Genomic DNA, 16,618 nt, shown 5'->3' on the forward strand with positions numbered 1-16,618 from the left:
GCTTGAAGAAACACATTGATTTTTTTCCTGGAAAGCATGATGCTTTTATGCATATTATATCAAATCCAGATATTATTTCTCAACAAAGAAAATAGAGCATTTTATCTAGTTAAAATTATATGAAATCTGTATTTTTAAATGATAGCTTCTGGTAGACAGAAAATTACATACGCAGTATATAAGTAGAAGAGCATTTCATTATTTATTGATTTATGTCCACCAAAACTGAGAGCACATTGTTTTGTTTTAAAATAAATAACATTGGCAAAATGTGATTCTTTTAATACTCTACTACTAACATCCAAACTTACTTTCTTAGTCTTTAAGAGTGGCTTACAAATACCGGGGGGGAAAGTATTTTTCAGTATTATATTCACCTTCCAATATTATATAATTTATTTTTGATATACTGTTTATTAGTGTTGTTTTCTGAGACCCCAACATTAAAAGTATTTTTGCAAATGTAAAATTAGTTTCAGCTTGTAGCCTTTAAAATAAATTATATAAATTAGTTAGATACAACTGCCTAACAATATCAAAACAATAACATATATATGTAAAGTCAAAATGATAGCCTCATAGAGGAGATTTAACTCAAATGGCTACCCGTGGACCCCAAACAAAATGATCAATGCTCTTCCTGTAAAACAATGCTGTAATGGTCAAATGAAATTACAGGGATCTCATAAAGATATGTAAACCAAAGATACAATATCTGCAGTATGCCTGGAAGTGGCTAAGCTCCCAAGCAAATCATCCCTATTAGTTCCTATTCATGATTCAAATTATGCTATTTTATCTCTTCATAACATGCAGCATTTTTCTTACCCTCACATTTTAGGCATTTTAGCTTCTGCTGACATAAATGCATTCCCAAAATAGAATGTTACAGCAATCTTCTGCTAGACATTTAAGCCCATTTGTGCATTTATTTTTTAAAATGTTTTTTTTTGAACTTTCTAACTGTGAGAGGGCTGGGAAGGTAGTGTTAGAATGAATGAGAACTTGTTTTCTAAAGCAACACTAGACACTTGATCCACTGTTAAAAAAAAAAAAAAAATCACAGTCTCCTACCTTGAAAACAAACATCTCACGGCGAAGAATAGCTAGAGTGTTAAAGTTCCCATCACAGATGTTGGGTTTGGCTCCAGGATAGGAGGGTCTGCCGGTGGGAGGCCTAGGAGGTTTTGGCCTGTCATTCTTCCTTGGGTCAGCCGGAGGAATAGAGCGGTGAGGGGGCACTGTCGGTAGAGGTCTTGTAGGTGGAGGAATCTTGTCAGGTGGACCTTTTGAAAATATGAGGACAGTGCTTGGCTCACTTAAAACTGGAATAGAGCTGGAAAATATGCTACAGAGAACAATCACTTATCAGCAGAGGGCACAGACTAAGTGAACTAAGAGGTCTTTAAGATCGTATATTTTCTGGAAAAAAACAAAAGACAAAATATCTTACCCCAAAAAAGCATTGCCAAGTCTATCTGAAACTGTCCTTATCATGCTAGATTCTGGATCCAGGTAGCTAGGTTTCCTTTGTTAATTTTTAATAATATTTTTCATAGCTTCACCACAGTTATTTTTGGGAAAGCTGCCTTCAGAACTTTTTTGGAAGTAGGTGGTATATAAATAAAAAATAAATGAAAAGGAATGGAGCCATGTAAGTAAGTTCCAACAAAGTTAATCCCAGATTTCGATAGATAATGATTCTATGAAAATATTTCCAAAAGATAAACATTAACTAAGCAAAGTTTATTCTATCCAATGTGTCAAAACTATTTTATACTCTTTTATTGATTTTCACTGTTTTCTTCTAATGAAATATTTTGACAAATTGCTGGAAGAGTGTTTCCTTTAAGTAGTGAATCTAAAATACCTATTGATTAAAATACCACCAGTAAAATATTAATGTGAAGAAGTATTTCTCAAAAGGGCTTCTAAATCAAGACAAAGTTTACACATGTAATTTGGTGCAGATGTTAAGCATCATTCTCAAGAGATTCATGTTTTTTAAAAAAGATGTAAAGCTGTTTGCACTTAATATTTAGGTATGGGAAGAATATTCTTTTGCAGACCTTCAGTCTAGACTACTAATTCATGAGGTCATGAGAAAGAGACTTCTTTCAGTGAACCACTTAAGAAGAATTTCTGATGACACACACTTAGACATAGGATAGCTCAATTCAACAAAAGAGATATTTAGCACTGAGTCAGACATTTCTCTCTTCTTGGTATCCCAGCAAACTAAAGAGCAGCACAAAAATTGACCTTTTTTTTTACAAATCTATTTTAACCCTGAGAGAATACTTACCACTGAGTTATTAAAATTAAAAGAAAATAAATGAATGCAAAACGAATTAGTGAACTTAAACTATGCTGCTTAAAAATGCAAAAGACATCTTCTGGATACTGGATATTAACATACAGATAGCACACGTTTGTCTTTGTATTGTAAAAATAAAAGCTTCACTTCATTAATTTAGTAAAGCATATTTGCTATATGTTAATTATAAATGTCAAGTTCTTTGCTACTATGTGTGAAATAAATGTCTTTATAAAGGTCAATGGTTGTATGAGGAAGTTAGGATTAAATATGCATAATAGTCTTTTCTCTTAATTTGCATTCATTGAGTGAATAAAAATGACACTAGTATACTAAAAATTTGTTTTGTATTCTGTATTGATAAACTTCAGCACTTGTTAATTTCACTCCTTTGTTTGTTAAATCTTACTCTAGGTCAATAAATCATTACGTGACTTTGGGGTCAATTTCTTGTATCTATCATATAAGGGTATTTTGTGGACCTTCAAAAGTGTTTTGTCTAGGAAATACCTAACATCAATTCTCACAAACTGTGAGTCAATCTATCAGTTTGCAGAAAAGTCTCAGCATTTTATATACGAAAGTCTTATATTTTTCCATTTTTGTTTTTGTTACATTCACTTATTACATATTTTTTCCTGAATTTTAAAAACTAAAGTTTATTAGAAATTTGCTGTAACTGCAGGTTTTCCAACCAAACTCAGTAAGAAAATTTCATCAGTGCTTAACATGTTCCCATAATCTATACATTAAGATATCTGGGACCTTTGCCAACAGAATTCAATTGATAGAATAGTTTTGCCAGTAGGCCAGCTACATACTTTTTCTGTAGTTATCTGTTTATTCTTAGAGCATCTATCTCAAAGAAGAAAACACAGCAGAATTTCTGGACTTCACTACAGGATTAAGCAAATGGAAAAAGTAGTAACCTACCATATATCTTCTGGATGCCCTGCAAATCATCATTAGGTAGTTTGAAGTTGTCTGTTTCCATGTACTGGTAAAATGGAGCCATGATGGCAGTGGGGTCATTGGAATGCTCCAATCCCAGAGCATGTCCCAGTTCATGAACTGCCACAAGAAATAAGTCATTTCCTGTGTGAACAAGAAGAAAATAAGTTATTGTAACTAATATCCAAATACAGAATTGAAAAGGACAATTTGGTATTATCAACATTTTACCCAAGAAAAATAGGAGGAACTCTTTCCTTCAACTATTAGTATGGTTTCATCATCGTCTTTCCTACTGGCAAAAATCCAATATCCTTCATTCAAAAAGGGGTCAAGGGAGGAGGTGGTCATGATAAAGTCACAGATATTTAGAATCCAAAAGGGAAGAAAAAAGAATAAAAGTTGAAGAACAGCAGCATCGGAAACTGATACTACTGTTGTCAAAATACTCTTCTAATTATGAAACACATAATGTGAAACATCTTACTTTAATATGCCTCACATTTAATATAATTCTAACAACTTAGTAAAAAATATAGGGCAGATACCTTCCTTACTTTTACACCAATGAGTAAATTAAGGCATGAAGGTGACAAGTCTTGTCAGGAACAGCAAAGAGCTGAGATTGGGACTTAAGATATTCTGACTCCTAGACTAAAGCTTTAATTTTTTGCTAGCATAGAATATAGAAACATAATAATGTAAAATAAAATCTATAGGCTATTAGTCATACTAACTAGAATGCTAGTCCTAGCTCTATAAATACCAATTCTAATCTTTTCATATGTAATCTGAACCAAATACATTTATCTTAAGAGCTGCTGTTCATCACTGAAAATTTCCACCTGTGGTAAACTTGTACAGTAAAGTCTATTGAGTAAAAACTGCAGAGATATTTGGTGTGATTTTACGCATTCAACCCCCTGTTGATGACTTCTACATTTTGCTCACTCTGGATCATCATAACCATACGCATTATGGGAGAAAAAGGTGGTCCTACATCTATATATTTAATGCTAAACATTTAGTTGGGCAACATGATGTATCAAATAGTTGGGGCTGTTACATTTCTAAGGGTTATGCTTCTAAGTGAAAAGTTTAATGTGATTGAACATGAAGGCTAATATTTCACATGAATACTTGCCATGAATGCAAATATTTAATAATTTCAACCAGCATTATTTCCATGAAAACTCCTTTCCAACCATTTTTATAATGTACTATGATAATTGCCTTCAGAAGACTATTTTTTGAACCCAAAAGCCAGGCGAATAACCAACATTTTTTCCACTCTGGAGTAGTCTGTCACAGAGATCATAATACTGACTCTTCATATGACATTAGCATACCAAAAATGAGCCATTGACAGTACTTCCTGTGGTCTACCTGAGTAAAAATACTAATAGAGCATGGTTATTGGGGGTTGTCTAGGGAACATCGTAGTCACAGGAGGAAGAAAAAAAGGAAAACAGAAGGAAGGAGGAAGTTATTCATGAAGAGTTGCATAACTATGACGGTGTTTGGAAGTATGTAATTTAGGGAGAAGACTACTAAGGATTGTGTCTTGGGGGCACTCACAGGTGAGAGGATGATTGGAAAGAAAAGAAGTTATACTCATTTTTAGATATGAAACATCTAACCCCAATGCTACAATGAACATCTTTGTAATTTCGAATCAGAGACACCTTAGTTAAAATATGAATCTGATAACCACGTGGCCTATTGCTACCCTAAATAACATGTTAAGTGGAAGAAGGATAGCTTCAGAGCATTTGCCCACACCCAGAAAACATGGGTCAATTTTGGCTGGAGCATGCTATCAATGGGCTAAGTGAAAGGATATTTTCACCAACAGCAGACTGAATGGCAAAACAAAGATCTATCAAGCAGACAAAGGAACAAAAGAAGCCCAGGCAGTCGAACGAACAGCAGAAAACTCAGGAACTGGCATTCAAGTTCACCGTGAACAGCTAGTCACACCTGAACTCAGTCAGAAGACAGTGCTGACTCAGAAAATAGCTTCAGATACTCTTTTTTTTTTTTTTTTTTTTTGAGGCGGAGTCTCGCTCTGTCGCCCAGGCTGGAGTGCAGTGGCCGGATCTCAGCTCACTGCAAGCTCCGCCTCCCGGGTTCACGCCATTCTCCTGCCTCAAGACTCCCGAGTAGCTGGGACTACAGGCGCCCGCCACCTCGCCCGGCTAGATTTTTGTATTTTTTAGTAGAGACGGGGTTTCACCGGGTTAGCCAGGATGGTCTTGATCTCCTGACCTCGTGATCCGCCCGTCTCGGCCTCCCAAAGTGCTGGGATTACAGGCTTGAGCCACCGCGCCCGGCCTAGCTTCAGATACTCTTGACCTTCTTTTAGCAAAACTGATGCAACTTCTTGGTCAGAAAGTCCCGACGTGGACTTCCAGGGATTATATCTTGTTTTAATCTTCACAGGGAAAAAAAAAAAAAAAATCCAACCTCCATCCCCACCTCCTTGCATATCAGGTCCCCTTCACTAGAAAAAACAGACCCTGCTCTGTTCCTAAACACATAGGAAGTCAATCTTACTCTTAAGAAGATAAATATTGCTTTCAGTCAAAACTAAAATTTTGGCTAGGAACCCAGTTGATTATTAAAGGTACTTCAAACCTCTCACAAGAAAAGAGTCTCTTGGTCTTAGATTTTTTTTTTTTTTCCTTTTTTGGCTAGAAAGAGGAATACAAAAAGACAAAAACAACACAGACATAATAGCAAACAGGTCATAACAACCAAAGTCATTCTGTTTCATGTATCTGTTCTCTTCAGATCATTCATATTTTTCCTTAACATCATTTCCAAGGGTGGAGTCATTCCTTGTCTCAGGAATAAAGTAAGGTTTAGAAGAAAATTAATAGAACCAGGATATGAACTTATGACCTGTGGAGTACTCTACACTACTTTTAATCAGAAACATTGGCCAAGGGCTCCAAGTAATTACCATTCTTCAGATGATTGGCAATAATGTAATTAAACCTTGCTTGCAGCTTCACAATAGTTTAAAAGGGTAAGTTGTTCAATAAAGTACTGCCCTGTAATTTGAATTCCACTAGGAACAAAAGTTGTTGGCACATGATGAGCTTCAGATGATTAAAATGCAACGGACCTCTTTCCAAACGATGAAAATAATAACTGCTGCTGTAACTTATCATTAATTCACATTATTCGAAATCCTTAATTGTAATATGCCTTGATTTTATCACCAAGCAGGCAACAAAGGAGAAATCAGTCTCTTGGTTCTTAATACAGAAATAGTACTTGCTTCTTTTGCAAGATTTTGAGTTTTGAGTTTGTTGCTTTCAATTGTATCTATAATCTCCTTTCCTTTGTATACTCCAATACAATGTTAGAATACTAAACTGTATATTATGAAGGATAATTAATTATTTGTCATTTCTTTGTCATAATTATGTCTATATATTATTCCAAGGTCCTTCACCCTTCCATGCATTTTCAGATACTGTCTTCCCTGCTGACATATCCTGAACGTTAAAAAAATGATCATGTAATATTTTATACATACAAATTGTTATGGAACATTTATAATCCTACTAAAATATTTGGGTATCATCAGCATCACTTAATCTCTCTCTCTGATGATTTTGTGATCCCAAAACTTTGGCTCCTCCATTCCTTCCAGAGGTCATATCACTACCCCGAGTTCTGAATTTGTCATTGCACTGCTTACATTTTTGTTAAATGTATTTTGGTATATTTTGCCTTGCTTACACTTTTATCAAATATGTATGTTTCAATGAATTACAGTTTCCCCTAGTGTTGGAGCTTTGCAAAGTTTATCTTTGCATGCTGTCTTCTAAAACTTGTTGAAACTCAGCATTTTTTCCCCTAATATATATCTTCTAGCTTGACTCTGTCAATTGTGCAAGATCTTGTTAATATTTTAAAACAAAAATAAAAGTCATCTCCTCTGTGAAGCCTTCTCCAAATTCCCAGGTCAATTCAGTCCCTCTACATCTGTGTATACCTAGTCTTTCATATATAACTTGATTGTAGCACATATCATAATTGCCCTGAAAAATTCTGATGCTCTTAATATTCACCTGTAGGTTAAAAGACGGACAGAATAAATTTGAACATATTTCTAATTTTAAATATATATAAATACTTAAAATGTTACAGTCCATATCTAGAAATAAAAATCAGAAATCATCACCAAACCTGTGATTAGTAGAAATTTCTCCAATGCTTAGTGGATGGATAGGATGGAATGGGTCTTCTCAACCTGCAGTCCTATCAGAATACGCGTACAGTTGGTTTCCCTAGTTAAGAAGCTAAAGAAATATGTGGGAGCCAGCCTCTGAGATGACAACAGTGATCCTCACCTCCTGATCTCACACTCACATTGTCCATCAGCATTTTATCAGTTTGCCACAGCAAAATAAGGCAGAAGTGATGGTATTTGACTTCCAAGGTGAGGTCATACAATACATCCATGACTTCCACCTTATCTCTCTCTCTCTCTCCCCTCCTCCCCTCACCTCTGCCTCCTCTACAACCATGTGAGTTAGCTTGGAAGTGAATTTTCCAACCCCTTCATATGAGTGCAGCCCCAGCCAACATGTGTATCCATGAAATAACCCTAGCCAGAACCACTTGGCTAAGCTGCTCCTGGATTTCTAACCTTCAGAACCATGTGAGATAATGAATTGTTGTTTTAAGTTGCTGGGTTTTGGGGTAATTTTTTGTGTAGCAACAGATAAATGCTATGGGGTATTTTAGCACTCTATCTTCTCTCCATTTGGTTAGGATTAAGAGGTGATTCTAAGAAAAAATTGAAAAATACAGTAGAAAGGAAGCTGCTTTGAAGCATGTGTTTGTATAGCACTTCTGAAATAAACAAGAGATTAAAATATTGTCCATTTCAACCCCCTCTACAAAACCCAAAAGTCTTGGCATAACTCTTGGTCTGAAGGAACGTCTGTGATTGAAAATTTCCAGAGGTAGAAGTATCATCTATTTCCTTGTCTCCTGTGTTTTTTCAAGTCTGGAAAACTTGATAATTAGGTTTTATTATTTGTTGTACCTATGCTATTACTCTCTTTGCATTTCACTGAAAAGAGGGCTACTCTCTCGGTGGTCAGAAAAACGTGTTTCCTGCCAGAGAGCCAGAGAAGTCTGATGCATGGGTCTGAAAAAATAACATAAAAGAAATACTATTTATTGAGCATCTACTATGAACTATAAATGTCACTGAACTTGTTACTGAAATGTCATGACCTAAACTTTATTACTCCTGCTTTACCAGTGAAGCTCTCAGAGGCTATGGAACTTGCTCAGTCAGCCAGCCCATAAAAGGCAGCGTTGGTATTTAATTCCTGGGGGCACAGGTCACCTAAAAAGACTTATGTCACAGCTTTGCAATACAGAAGCTGAGAGAAGCTGATCTTAGGTGGATTTTCACGCATCTCTTTCTGACACTACTACTCTTCCATGGAGCCTGCAGTCTCTCAGAGTGTTCTCTCTTGCCTTTTCCCTGCCCACCATCCCTGCCTTCAACATTCCACCTAGACTGGGCTGTTCCCCTAGTGCCTCAAAACTCTAGAACCATCCCTCAGTCCTTTCTCTAAATGCTTTCCCCCAATTGAGTCAGACATAGTTTGAGTATGAAAAAATGTTTATCATTGCAATCATTTATTAGTTACTTACCATTGATGAGTAAATTTCTTGCAATGCACTTACGAGTAGCATTTACATGTGTGTCAGATAAATTTTATTGAGATTTATTTGAGGGCAAACCTAACTTATTTTTATATACACTCGGACCTTTGAAGTCTTTTGATGTACACAGGACTATTATTATGCTCCAACGCTTGTGGAATTAAAAAAAATAGTTTTTATAATACGCAAGTGACAGGATGAAGTATCAGTTAATAGTCATATGTGCCCAGTAGAGTACTAGGTGCTTAATGTGTTAGTTTATGTACTCCCCTCCATACTAATTAGGTTTTATTATTATTACCATTCTACAGACTGAGAAACTATGACTTTCATTGGCAATGGGACTTAACTAAAGTTACACAGTAAGTGGCAGAAACTTAAGTAAGCTCCCATACAGTCCAGGTCCACAACCAAAAACTTAGTGTGCTAAGAAAATGCACTTATCCACTTTTTCCTTAGCCCTCAACATCTTTTCAAGGCTCTACTGAGCATCCCAGGAGATGATGGCCACCCTGTCAAGCCACCTTTAAAGAACACAGCTGCTGCATAGGAGGTTTTTGTAGGTATCTGTAATAATAGTATTTCTTTTTTCCACTGAGCTAATAATAAACTTACTATTTTAAAACTTGGTAAGTATTTTAGTCTGTCCTGGCTGCCATAACAAAATACCACATACCACGTGGCTTAAGCCACAGAAATATACTTTCTCATAGTTCTGGAGGCTAGAAATCTGAGCTCAGGGCACTAGCATGGTCAGGTTCTGGTGAGGGCTCTCTTCCTGACTTCTTCAATGCCCAGCTTCTCTGTACGTACTCAGAGAGAAAAAGGTAAACAGAGAGAATAAGGAAGCTCGTTGGTGTTTCTTCTTATAAGTAAACTAATCTCATTAACTAGACCTTATTCTCATGACCTCATCCACCCCAAATTATCTCTCAAAGGCCTGATCTCCAAATACTATCGGATTAGAGGGTTAAAGCTTCAACCTATGAATTTTGTGGCTTTAACTACAAAATTTTTATGGACACAATTCAGTCCATAAAAATTCCTCAGTTCAATTTGGCCACTCAAAGAGCTTTTTATCATTTTCATTGCTTCTTACTTTTAATTAAGTCTGAAAGTCCTGGAGTTTTTTTTTTTTTTTTTACAAAATTAAAAAAAAAAAAAAAACATTATTTCTACAATTAGAAGACATAGGTATAGTACACAGAATTTCATTTTTAAAATTATATTTCAAAATACGTATTCAGCAATTAAAGAGGATTGCCGGGAATGTTAGAATTGTCTCTTTGGATGTGGTTTGAAATATGTCTAATAAGGCACAGTTAAACACTGTGCACTTAAAATATGAAGAAAACAAATTGCCATTTAACAGGTCTTCCAAAATCAGAAAAAGTATTTTCAGGAATATATGTGCCAAACATTTATAGTATTTAATAAAACAAATACTTTAGATTAAATCAATATAATTAAAACAACCTATATGTATATGTTAGTCAGGTAAAGTAGAAAACTTAGGAAAATATTTGAATAATCAAGGCCAAACTATACTTTTTATTCCTTTGGGCTAGAGTTTGAAGATGATGTCTGTATTTAATGAATTAGACATGTCTTTACCTAATTCATAAAAGTCTTGCTGAAGAAAAGCAAGACTGGATATAGTTAATTGCACCATGCTAAAAACAAAGCCCTTTTTGTTTCCAATTGAGCTCAGTTAAGATTCTAAGAACATTCTCAGTTATGTTTCATGTTATTTATTTTTCTGTGATTTATCTGTGCAACACTTTTTCCATGGGTAGCTCAGTTTGATTGGTCAGGATGATTCTGGAGGCCTACTTGCCTCTCTCTACAGCTAGTGCAAAAGAGATCAACTTTACTGACTGCTTTAAAATAAAAGAAATCACATAATAAATTGCAAAGCCAGTTTTTAGGAACTGATATGAATTGCCATATTATTTTTATTACTATTTGAAAAATACAAATTATTATTTGTATGGCAATCCTGGTAATAAGTGCTACAATTTCCAGATCAGCAACAAATATATTAATTACTCTTTTAAAAATTTTCAATTATCTACTATGTGCAAGGAAATATATGCAGAATTACTGAACTATTGATAAACAATTTATCATAGCATATAATTGATTTTTCTACTTGGGCCAGAAAATATGAGTGCCTGGAGCTCTAAAGATAAATCACCCAAGGCCTTTGTTCTTCATTTAGGAACTGAGAGTAGTTCAGTAACTCTGAGCTCTTTTGAGCTCATAATCCTCTCAAAATTATCTGAGAAACTACAGAACTTCTTCCCCAAAACATGAATGTATTAGCAAAGTACTGAAAGTTATTATGGAATTACTTTTGCACTACTTAAGTCCTTTAAGACACACTGGGGTACAAACTCTTAGTTATAAGATGAATAAGTTATGGGGGTCTAGCGTATAACATGATGGCAATAGCTAACAATACTGCATTTTATACTTGAAATTTTCTAACAGAGTAGATCTTAAATGTTCTTGTCACCAAAAAAAGAAAAATGGTGACTACGTGAGGTGAACAATGTGTTAACTAACATGATTGTGGTAATCACTTCCCAGTGTGTTTGTGTGGGTGTGTATATATGTAATCATTACTTTGCATACCTTACATATATATCAAAAATAAAAGATAAACTGTATTTAAAATCCTGACTCAACTATTGACTGTATACAATTTAGTAAACTACTAACATCTCTGCAATTCAATTTCTTCATTTGTAAAGTCGGTGTGACATCACCTATCATAGGGTTGTTAGTAGGTTAAACACCATCAAGTATATAAAATATTTTGAATAGTTTCTAGAATATAGCTTACTACAAAGAGTGGTAATTTCAGTAACAATAACAATAACTACTTCTACCACTGCAAATATTCCTATAATCAACAAACCTTACAACAAACTTTTGAGGTAGACACTAAATGACATGAAAAGAAATTGAAACTCCAGTACACTAGATCACAGAAAGTAAAAAGGCTGTTATGTGCCCGAACAGGAATCTAAATACCAGTTCTGACTTTACCAAAACTAGTGCACCAACTGGTTAAACATGGTTACTATGCAAACATATGTGAGTGACAGAGTTGAGAAATAATATACCAGGCTCAAGTTTTGGAGAGTTTTGAATGCTGGGTTTGAGTGTTATTATTATGTAGGAGATAACAGAGTACTACAAAAGTTTGACATTGAAATGATATTGCTGTAGAGTAATTTGGCCTCAGTATGCAAATATGATTGGAGTGAAATGATTGATGGCAAAGAAAGCAGTTAGAAGACTGCTTCAGTAGACAAAGCTATTAGGTGATGAGGGCTAAGGTGGTGATGAGGGCTAAGGTAGTGCTGAAGGGAACAGAACACAGGAGTTGAAATGAGCAAAGGAAGTATGTGAGTGATATGATTTGAAATCCTTTTTTGAACTTAGGGGTTAAGACCAACAACAAGTATGACATTACCACATTACTGTTGGTCATAACCCCTAAACCACCAAATTCCATGTCAAGATCATCTCATATTTTACTCTCATTATTTCCAAAAGCAGAAAAACTTAACTTGGATTTTGATTAGAACTTTCAAGGTTATAATTTTTAAAGGCTGTCTATATAAATGTCATATAGAAATACTTCACATTATTTTCACATAGTACCTTATACCGGCTTTTCTCTGCAAATCTTGTGCTTAAATGAATAATGAATAGTTAGCAAGAAATTGTACAAAAGTTTATAAAATGTTTCATACATTTGCTTGGACCAACACACCTAGATTGTAGTTCCCATATGCATTCTGCTGTATCTTTCAAGCACTTTGCTGATGTGAGCTTATCCTACAAGAAAACTGCTTGAAGACATACTGTAACACCACTGATACAAAGCTACTATACATAATGGCTGGCTCATAACAAGGAGATGGGTTGGCTCTTTTTGAGGAAGGGCATTAAGCTTACTGTCATGCAAAGACAGACTTTTGAAGCCTTCATAAAGTTGGAAACCAGTACATGCTTGCAAAATTGCATATGAGAAGAATAATTAGCAAAACGATTAGTGTATTTTGTTCACAAAATTCCTGCTTTTTCAGTATACATATTTGGACACCAGAAACTTTTTTTATTTTACAATGAAAAAACTTCTGATCCTACACTAAAGAAACAACTCTGATTAAAGCATAAATAAAGGGTAACTTATACAGCAACTGAATTTAAGATGTATTTTGTGGCTTATATCTTGGCCTTAATTTTCCCTACAGCTTGACTAAATTTTAGACAGGTTTTTTCCTGACCATAAGTTCCAGACTGCACTTTTCTTAAAGTATTTACTATAGGAAACTTTCAAATATAAATCCTTTCTTTGTTACTTTCAGATGTAAATATTATCCCAGATTCTTGCCAGTTTTACAACCTAGGAATGTCTTTCTCTGGGACTTGGGAGCCATTCTTTGAAATGTAATCATCAAGCAAGATAGAGTCCTTATCTTCTTGTCTCTATGGGAAGGGAAGAGCCTTATTTTGATTAGCAACAATTAGCAAAAAAAGATCTTCTAATCACATTGATGGACATCCTCTCTATACTTAGTAAAACCATTCATGACTATGGGATCCCCAGGAAAATATTGGGAAAGTATTTATAGGCTGTGGAAGGAGGGATCCTAAAGATCTGGATGGTGGTCAGGCTCATCTGGAAACATGAATAGAATTAGATGGGTTTTCTGGTTCATTTCCACCTCCTAAAGGAGAATAAAAGTTGGAGAATGGTTGAGTTTAAATTCCCAGCTCTTGAGGACTAGAATAGACACCCTCACAGAAGGGATGCACAAATTACAATATGAAGGAAGTAGCAAGAGAGAATTAACCAGAAATCAAGTGAAAAGATGTTACAGATGTTATAGTTGTGTATCAAGTTACTAGAGTACATGTGTATGGCCCTCAGAGTAAACCCATGCAACATGTGTTTCTCTGCTCCTGGATATATTTACATACTTAGAAGCAACTAACCTATATTCAAGTAAACTGCTTGTTTTCTGCAAGTAGGAGATTAAATTAGTTATAGAATTTAAAAGTTGAGGGAAGATAGAATTTTAGTTGCTTTCCAAATTTTGCTATTTTCAGTTCATTGCCACCTAATTCATTTTTTATATTACAGACCTGATGGCCTAGGTATAAACAATTTCCTGTTTTTAGAAAACAAAGCAAAAGCTCATAAAAATGACCCTCTATACTCAAGTGTTTGTACAGAGATTAAAAACTTGTAAACAAATTTGTTTTTATAAAATGTTAATACATAAACAACAGCAAGTATAGTAAAGAAGTTTGATAAATTTATCATGGCACATTCAGATTTCCTGATGATTTCCCTTTCTTCTCTAAGTGAAGTTCTTCTCTGGAAGAGCCTGTTTTGCCAAAAAATATTTAAAAAAAGAAAAGAAAAGGCTGCTTTTTCTATTAATGTTTTCATTTTTAACTTTAGTTTTCTCTAAAGAAACCCTCTTTCCATACTCTCCCAAGTATGCATATTTTCATGAAGGTATACAATAGTAAAACTACACCAAAATGAGTATACAAAATATAAAAAAATTATAACCTTAGTCCCTTAATATAATCATGTATTTTTTAGAGTAGGCTTCACATATATGCATAAAAATTCATAGACATATAAAAATTCATAGACAATTAAAAATTATAGATATATATTTCTTTTTTAGCATACTGTGAACCTTACACTTGACAGTGGAACAGCTGGCATTAATTTACTATGTTGGCCTATCGAGTGATTACCCAGAATTTGAAATCAACAACTCTGGAATTTCTGACAAGGAGTTATTTATTTTAAATAAGATTTTCCAACTTGACTAAAGCTATTGATGCTAATAAGACAAGACAAATGTGTTTGCCTTTCTGTAATTCTCATTTCAGAACAGTAACTTGAGCTCATATTTGTTTTCTAAGAAGCAATGTAATACATGTAAAGTTTGGCTTGATAAATTACCCTTAATGTATGAATTTTAAAAATAATATGCAAAATCATAAATTCGGTAATTATTTGTGCAGTCAAAATTAGCGAGCATTAGCTGAGCCAGTTCATCAAAATATTTTAGTAAAGTAGTGGACTTTAAAATAGACATGTACATGGCACACACGAATAAAATCAGAAGATTCCTGCATGGCCTAGTGTTCACACAGCAAATTTTAAAACATATTTCAGGATCTTGCAAAAGGATATGATGTAACCTAAGTGTCTTCCTTATCTGCTTTCTTTAGTTTGCATTTAGAGTGGCAGAACTGAAATAGCAAGATAAAAATGGAAATGAAAATTAAAGGACATTTCTTTTTTTAATGATAGATATGCTTTACATTTTGTCTGTGATTTACTCCACATATTCTGTAACTAAAATTCATATTTAAATTATTTCAGTGTAGGTGCAGCAAAATATCTTGTCTTATTTTTATTTAGTAAACAAATATTTGAAAGGCCTGGATTTTTGCTTAGGAGTTGGCAGACTATTCTGTTGGCAATGTGGTTAAGAATTTCAAATGTTCTGAGGAATGTTTTCTTTCTAGGATACATGACTTGGATGGGAACCATAACCTAAACATCTTGTGAAATATGTGTGTGTGTGTGTGGTTTGTAAGTAGAGCAATGAATAAACCACTTATGTTTCATAATTTTTACAGATTCTAAGGAAATAAATTTGTATAATAACTTCACTGTAGTCTTGGAAATTTCTTCCAGCAAACAGGAACACTTAAAAATGTATTAGAAATACTGACTCAAAAAAAGGCAAGGGATATAAATCCCTGATTGTGAGCTTTCTTTTCCTTTTTATTATGTCTTGATTGCAAATAACCTAATTAATGGGAAGCAGTTGCTTCATTTACTAAAGGATAATGGTAACATTCATGGGGTACCCATTATGGCCCAGATTCTTCTCACAAAAATCTTTTAAGGTAGATGTAATCACCCCGGACAGAGCCTGAAGAAATAAAGGCTTGGAGTAAATAACTTAAAAGCTGGTAAGTGGTACAGGAAAGTTTGTATCCAGGTCTCTTTGAATACAAAGTATTTCTTCCCTATGCTGAATATGACTATCTTGTAGTATTATACACACACATACACACACACACAAAATCTTCCATAACTTTCATCACCTAAACTAAGGTAAAAGGTATAAATGTAATCTTATGACACAAATGAACAAGAAAAGAATCAATGTTGATACCAAAAAGAACTATCATTTCCTTTGATGTTTGCTCATGGACTGCTAGATTCCATGAATTTTAATAACATACAGCAAGAATATATTATCCACTCTATGTCCAACCAGAAACACAGACTATTCATAGGAGATACAATAGTCTCCAAGGAATTGACTGTGCTCTGCTAGAGAACATCTACCATCCTATATCATATTAGTTGAGTGTTAACAAAACATCATTATTATCACAGTACTTTATTGGTCGAAATCCTAAAATCGTTTCTTATTACAGTTCAAACTATCCATTAAAAACTACCTTTCATAATCTGGTTTAGACTTTCCTATCCAACCCATCTGTCACTATTCACCCACATGTAACTTAATCCTTAATAGCTCCCCTAATAAACCATAAAAATTTTTACCTCTCTCACTT

General features: G+C 34.4%; 1 protein-coding gene across 1 annotated transcript in view; it reads right to left on the reverse strand.

Annotated features, from left to right (window-relative positions):
* Positions 1–16,618, reverse strand: part of MMP16 (matrix metallopeptidase 16) — a 281,597-nt gene that overhangs the window by 78,367 nt on the left and 186,612 nt on the right. Inside the window, exons 5-6 of the mRNA XM_008001035.3 lie at positions 3,251–3,412; positions 1,075–1,286 (exon numbers count right to left, since the gene is read on the reverse strand). Of these exons, the coding sequence (XP_007999226.1) occupies positions 1,075–1,286; positions 3,251–3,412 (374 nt within the window). The remainder of the gene's footprint in view (positions 1–1,074; positions 1,287–3,250; positions 3,413–16,618) is intronic.

This window comes from Chlorocebus sabaeus, chromosome 8, assembly GCF_047675955.1.
Source record: "Chlorocebus sabaeus isolate Y175 chromosome 8, mChlSab1.0.hap1, whole genome shotgun sequence".
Taxonomy (NCBI): domain Eukaryota; kingdom Metazoa; phylum Chordata; class Mammalia; order Primates; family Cercopithecidae; genus Chlorocebus; species Chlorocebus sabaeus.